The sequence below is a fragment of the Amblyraja radiata genome, unplaced genomic scaffold (genome assembly GCF_010909765.2).
Source record: "Amblyraja radiata isolate CabotCenter1 unplaced genomic scaffold, sAmbRad1.1.pri S35, whole genome shotgun sequence".
Taxonomy (NCBI): Eukaryota; Metazoa; Chordata; class Chondrichthyes; order Rajiformes; family Rajidae; genus Amblyraja; species Amblyraja radiata.
The window spans coordinates 395,001-402,285 of NW_022630148.1; the positions used below are offsets into that span (position 1 = coordinate 395,001).

General features: G+C 47.7%; 1 protein-coding gene across 1 annotated transcript; it reads left to right on the forward strand.

The window, feature by feature from the left end:
• The first annotated feature begins 1,342 nt into the window (after window positions 1-1,342).
• On the forward strand, window positions 1,343-6,978 carry LOC116969380 (NACHT, LRR and PYD domains-containing protein 3-like). Its single transcript, XM_033016246.1, has 4 exons — window positions 1,343-1,379; window positions 1,778-3,434; window positions 4,684-4,866; window positions 6,900-6,978. The coding sequence occupies exons 1-4, from the start codon at window positions 1,343-1,345 to the stop codon at window positions 6,976-6,978; spliced, it is 1,956 nt and encodes a 651-aa protein (XP_032872137.1).
• Window positions 6,979-7,285: the final 307 nt, after the last annotated feature.

A 7,285-nucleotide genomic window follows, 5' to 3' on the forward strand; every position in this document is an offset into this window, starting at 1 on the left:
TCAGCCCATCTTGGCCACACCGACCTACATACCCCATCTACACTCGTCACACCTCCCATATCCTTCTAAACCACCAATTGTTACTGAAACGTCGTGACATTCCCTACCTCAACTACCTCCTCCAGCATCTCGTTCCATGTACCTAACACCCTCTGTGTGAAATGGTTACCCCTCAGATTCTAAGTAAATCTTTCTCCCTTCACCTTCAACCTATGCCTTCTGGTCCTCGATTCCCCTACTCTGGGTAAGAGACTGTGTGTTGACCCAATCAATTTCTCTCATGAATTTGTACACCCCTATAAGATCACCCCTCATTATCTGGCGCACCAAGGCATGGTGTCCCAGCCTGTCCACTCAACCTCTCCCTTGAGCTCAGACCCTGCCCACATACTCGTAAATCATCTTTGAACTCTTTCCAACTTGACAACATCTTTCCTCTAACATGGTACCCAATACTGGACACAATCCTTGAAATGTAGCTTCAACAACGTCTTATACAACTGCAACATGAACTAACAACATCTATATTCAATATTCTGACTGATGAAGGTCAATGTGCCAAACCCCTTTTTGGCCACCGTATCCACCTGCGACTCCACCTTCAAGGAACCATGCCCCTGAACACTTACATCCCTCTGCACTTCCCACAGCCGTAGCATTCACTGTCATAAGGTCATAAGAGATCGGAGTAGAATTAGGCCATTCGGCCCATCAAATCTACACCATTCAATCATGGCTGATCTATCTCTCCCTCCCAACCCCATTCTCCGGCCTGCTCCCCAAAACCCCTGACACCCGTACTAATCAAGAATCTATCTATCTCTGCCGAAAAAAATACCCAATAACCTGGCCATCACAGCTTTCTGTGGCTAGGAATTCCACAGATTCAACTCCCTCTTACAATACAATAGAAATTCTTCCTCATCTCCTTCCTCAAAGAATGTCCTTTGTAAGTCAGTGGGTCAGGCAGCATCTCTGTGGAGAACGTGGACAGGTACAAAGTGCTGGAGTAACTGAGCGGGTCAGGCATGCAGCATCTCTGTGGAGAACGTGGACAGGTACAAAGTGCTGGAGTAACTCAGTGGGTCAGGCAGCATCTCTGTGGAGAACGTGGACAGGTACAAAGTGCTGGAGTAACTCAGCGGGTCAGGCAGCATCTCTGTGGAGAACGTGGACAGGAGACCCCAGTATTGGGTCACGGGTGATGTTCCTTTAGTTGAGCAGGTCAAAGTAGACATCGGATTTGAGAAGGTGTGAGCGTTCCATTCATTCTTTGGCGCTATGGACAGCCCGTTCTGTTAGCCCGTTGGACTGTGGAAATTCAGGACTGCAGGACTTTGACATGGGTCAAACGCAGGCAGGCACGCAGGTGCGGGCAAGTAGGGCCGAACGGCCTCTTTTCGCACGCTGTATGACTCCGTGACTCTGTAAACCAGAAGTGTACGTTTTTCACACAGAGGATGGTGGGTGTAATGAACGAGCTGCTAGAGGAGGTAGTTGAGGCAGCTACTATCGCAATGTTTCAGAAATATTTAGACAGGAACATGGATAGGAGAGGTTTCGAGGGATATGAGCCAAATACAGGCAGGTGGAACGTGTAGATAGGATATGTTGATCGGTTTGGGCAATTTGGGCCGAATGGCCTGTTTCCATGCAGTATGACACTAGTCTAGCGTAGATGGGCCATGTTGGGCGGCATGGCAAGTTGGGCCCAAGAGCCCGTTTACACAATGTATGACACTACATTAAACAAATCCCAAATTGTTCCTCTCATTAGGTATTGAAGGCGCAGAAATTCTCCATAGAGATTTCCTACGAAATTGGAGTAAGAATCTGAGAGTTGTGTACACAGGAGACGGGCAAACGGCCGGGACACGCTTGTTTGATGACTTCTACACTGACCTGAGGATTACTGGCGCATCACCAGAGGGAATGCCCCTTGGAAATGATGGGGAAACCAATGAAGATGTGGATCCACATCAACTACTGAAACGCAACAACGCTGAGACAGAGGAGACCTCCACCATCTTGGTGCGGGGAACAGCCGGGAGTGGAAAAAGCACCCTGATACAGAAGATAATCCATGATTGGGCCACCAAGAATAAATATAAGGAGTTCAAATATATATTTTATTTTAAGCTTCAAATGTTAACAGCCATCAAATGTGTGACAAACTTAAACACCCTGGTCCTTGAATCTTATCCATATCTGGAAAATCATCTGGAATATCTTTGGAAGGACCCTAAAGCCATATTGTTCATCTTTGATGACTTAGATCAATATGAACAAGGCAGTATCTTCTCAGATGACAAGGGAAATGGGCAATGTATCGATCCTCATTCCTTCGAATTTGTGCCTGACATCCTGACCTGCCTCATTCAGGGTAGGTTGGTCAAAGGGTGCCACATATTGGTCACCACACGTCCATGGGGACTTGGGGCACTGCAGGAGACACCTGCAAAGCCAACCTTCTATCTCACAGGATTTACTCAGGAAAAAGTCAAGGAGTATTTCTACCGTCACTTTGGAGATAAGGCGAAGGCAGAACAGTTGGTGCAACTACTTGAAGCAAATGATACATTGGGTACATTGTCTGTCAACCCTCTGTTCTGTTCCGTTCTCGCCTCATTGCCCGAGTGGTCACAAGTTGGAGAATTTCCAATATTGGCCATGGCCAACACCCCGGTGTTCTCCGCCTACATCACAAGTCTTCTTCTCACCTGCGGATACGATGCCCAAAAGTCTCGGCAAGGTTTGATGAACTTGGGCGAAGAGGCTTACAAGAAAATCACCAATAAAAAATTTGTATTTGAAGCCCTCGAAGTGAATCAGTATCTTCCCAATTTCTCATCTGCGTTCATGATGGAGGTGCCAGGCAAACATGATCGTGGGGTTGTCTACAAATTCAGGTACCCCATTTTCCAGAACTTTGTTGCTGCCCTTGTTAAAAGCCGAAACACCCCAGGAATTTCCCTAAAAATGTTGTTAAATGAAGGTTACACGGCGACAGATGATAGATTCAACATCTTCTCCAGGTTTCTGGTGGGTCTCTCCTCACGGAGGTCAATCAATTGGCTGGAGAGAATATTGGGCTCGATTTCACCCGACGCCTCATCTTCCATCGCCGACTGGATCAAAGAATGTGTGAAAAAGCTCCATTCCAACTTGGCCGGAAAGTTGGCCCAGGGCCAGTTCTTGAATATACTGCACTGCTTGTTTGAATTCGGAGACCCTCAGTTGACCACCGAGGCATTGGAACCCGTGAGGACCATAAAATTCAATCAATGTTCCCTCAACACGTTCGACTGTGTGGTTTTATCGAGGACATTGATCTGCTGTGGACCCATTGAGGAACTGGATCTCAGCTCATGCGGCGTAAAACGGGAGGGAATACGATATCTACAACCCGTGTTGTACAAGTGTAAAGTGCTCAGGTAATTCACCAAGATTGGGAAATAATATAACAAAGGTAATGGGATCCAAGGAGATCTAGCCGAGTGGATAGAGATAGGCACAAACTGCTGGAGTAACTTAGAGGGTCGGGCAGCATCTCTGGAAGACATTGATAGGTGCAAAGTGCTGGACTAACTCATCGGGTCAGGCAGGCAGCATCTCTGTGGAGAACGTGGACAGGTGCAAAGTGCTGGACTAACTCATCGGGTCAGGCAGGCAGCATCTCTGTGGAGAATGTGGACAGGTACAAAGTGCTGGACTAACTCAGCGGGTAGGCATGCAGCATCTCTGTGGAGAACGTGGACAGGTATAAAGTGCTGGAGTAACTCAACGGGCCAGGCAGCATCTCTGGAGAGCATGGACAGGTACAAAATTATGTACCTGCTCTCCTAGATTGCTCTGCTCCACAACACTCCCTTTTTCCCCGTGACGTCATGTTCAAGGAATTATATACGTGCACTCTCAGATCCCACTGTTCTTCCAATAGTCCCCACATCCCCACCATTCACTGTGTTGATTCTGCCTATATTCGATTTCCCAAATTGCAACTTCACACATTTCTCCGTGTTAAATTCCATCAAATATTCCTCAGCACACTTGACCCTGCTGCAATTTTTGAAAACCAGCTTCACTATCTATAACACCAGCCGCCTTTGTATCATCTGCAAACTTGGCAATCTTGCCATGTACGTTCTCATCCAATATATTGATATAGACAACAAGGGGTAATAGGCTTAGATTCCCATGGGCTCTAACCTTCCACGCCCACCATCGTTCACCTGTTCATACTATTCAATATATGGAATGCAGCATGCAGCATTATACAGCATGGAAACAGGCCCTTCGGCCCACCAAGTCCACACCGATCACCCTGTACATTAGCACATCTATACACTAGGGCCAATTTATAATTTTACCAAAGGCAATTAACCTACAAACCTGCTGATCTTATAAGGTCATAAGGTATAGGAGCAAAATAAGGCCACTCGGCCCATCAAGTCTACTCCACCGTTCAATCGTGGCCAATCAAGTTTAAAGCTAATAACGTGAATAATGTTTAGTGCAAGATAAAGCCAGTACTGTCCGATTAAAGATGTTCCAGGGGTCTCCAATGAGGTAGATGGGATGTCAGGACTGCTGTCTAGTTGGTGAGTGGACGGTTCATTTGCCTGATAACATCCGGGAAGAAACTGTATCCATTTCCTGAATCTTCCTCTCGCTCAAACGCAGGCTAAAATCCAACCAACTTACAGACGACTGCATAGAAAGTCTAATCTCCGTCGTTCAAACCAACCGTTCACTGATGTTGTTGGATCTGAGTAACTGCGATCAGGACAAGCACAAAAGGAATGAATCCATGGCCGAAATACTGAAGGCTCGTGTACAGAATTGCGGGCTGCAACGAGAAATCAGGTGAGTTTATCTCTGTGAATTTTATTACACCTTCCACAAGAGTGAACATCAAACCCTGCATAAAAATGATATCTGGAGAAAATACAAAGTCCCATTAGTTTACTGCCGTCTTTGCCAGTAAGCTGAGGACAAAGGTATCTGCCATGATAGATCAGCCATGATTGAATGGCGAAGTACACTTGATGGACCAAATGGCCTAATTCTGTCCCTATCATGAACTTATGAACCTACATGCCAATAAACTAAACTAAATTATACCCAGAGATAAGAATGTCTCCAGCAATATAAAATAACCTTAGAGAGAGAGGGACACAGGCTCTGAGAGGGACACAGAGGCACTGAGAGGGTCACAGAGGCACTGAGAGGCACTGAGAGGGACACAGAGGCACTGAGAGGGACACAGAGGCACTGAGAGGGACACAGAGGCACTGAGAGGGTCACAGAGGCACTGAGAGGCACTGAGAGGGACACAGAGGCACTGAGAGGGACAGAGGCACATAGAGGGACACAGAGGCACTGAGAGGGTCACAGAGGCACTGAGAGGGACACAGAGGCACTGAGAGGGTCAGAGGCACTGAGTGGGACACAGAGGCACTGAGAGGGATACAGAGGCACTGAGAGGGGCACAGAGGCACTGAGAGGGGCACAGAGGCACTGAGAGGGGCACAGAGGCACTGAGAGGGGCACAGAGGGACACAGAGGCACTGAGAGGGTCACAGAGGCACTGGGAGGGACACAGAGGCACTGAGAGGGACACAGAGGCACTGAGAGGGGCACAGAGGGACACAGAGGCACTGAGAGGGTCACAGAGGCACAGAGAGGGACACAGAGGCACTGAGAGGGACACAGACGCACTGAGAGGGACACAGAGAGGGGCACAGAGGCACTGAGAGGGACACAGAGGCACTGAGAGGGACACAGAGGCACTGAGAGGGACACAGAGGCACAGAGAGGGACACAGAGGCACTGAGAGGGACACAGAGGCACTGAGGGGGTCACAGAGGCACTGAGAGGGACACAGAGGGGGACACAGAGGCACAGAATTTGAGGGGTGAGTGGACACGTCGTCAGAGGGGAGGGATGGTTCCTGAATGCAATACTCACTCACTGCCGGCTGCAGGGCCCGAGAACGGGGGGATTGTCGGGAGGGTGACGTCACTCGCACTCGCAAGGAGACAGCGGTGTTTTTTCTACCGGGCGACGCCACTCGCGGCGGGTAAACACAGCGTGCAGCCATTGTGATGTCATCACGTCATCAGCCAAAGCCAGCGGTTTCATTTTCTAAGTTATTTGAGATTTTTGAACACTTTGATTAATAACTCAAGAAATAATGCATTAATTTTTCAGATGAGGCAATTTCGGACTCCACGGGATAAAACTCTACAGGAATATGTTAAAATATTAGTGATTAGGGCATCATTTTACATGGATATGTGATTACACACACACACACACATCCAAGATCAGAGTTTTATAGTTATGATGATATGGATATGGATGTATATGAAGGAGCTGCAGATACTGGTTTAACCGAAGATAGACACAAAGTGTTGGCATAACTCAGCCGTTCAGGCAGCATGTCTGGATAGAAGAAAAAAAGTGACGTTGCGCATCGAGACCCTTCGTAATTTAGAGTATTATGTTGAGTTCAGGACACCATGTTATATGATAGATGTTGTTACTCTGGAAATGGTGCAGATTTACGAGGATGTTGCCCGGACTCGGGGAACCTCCGCTACAGGGAGAGGTTGGGCAGGCTAGGACTTTATTCCTTGGAGCGCAGGAAAGAGAAGGGGGGAGAAAGGGTGGTGGAGACAGAGAGACAGAAGGGAACTGTGACATAGGAAGCTTGGGAGAAAGGGGGAGACAAAGAGAGGGGGAAATAGAGAGGGCACAACTTGCCCACTACGACCCAAATGCCCCATCTACACTAATCCCATATCCCTCTAAACCTACCTTATTCAAAATATTTAACCAATATCCAGAAACATCCACCCATCTACGGGTTTTAACAGGTTTCTTATCGTTTTCAGATGGCTACAGCATGCAGATACTGAAGAGAAAGATCCAAATCTGGACAAGGCATCGAATATCTTATGGATCATCACATAATGAAGACACAAGGACCCACAGATGCTGGTTTACACAAAGGGACACAATGTGCTGGAGTAACTCAGCGGGTTTATTTCGATTGGCCCACCGAGTAACTCCAGCACTGTGTGTACGAACCAGAGTAATGACTGTTAATGAACCTGAGCATCGTACAAGAAGAACATGATCGTAACCTTGCGATGTCCCACTTAGGAAACCTGAACGGAAACCTCTGTAGACTTTGTGCCCCACCCAAGGTTTCCGTGCGGTTGCTGGAGGTTCCCAGAGGTTTTTGTCAGTCTCCCTACCTGCTTCCACTACCTGCAAC

Coding starts and splice junctions, on each gene's coding strand:
- LOC116969380 (XM_033016246.1), top strand. CDS start 1,343: ATGGGTCAAACGCAGGCAGGCACGCAGGTGCGGGCAA. Junction 1,380..1,777: donor AGGCACGCAGGTGCGGGCAA/GTAGGGCCGAAC, acceptor TCCTCTCATTAG/GTATTGAAGGCGCAGAAATT. Junction 3,435..4,683: donor TACAAGTGTAAAGTGCTCAG/GTAATTCACCAA, acceptor GCTCAAACGCAG/GCTAAAATCCAACCAACTTA.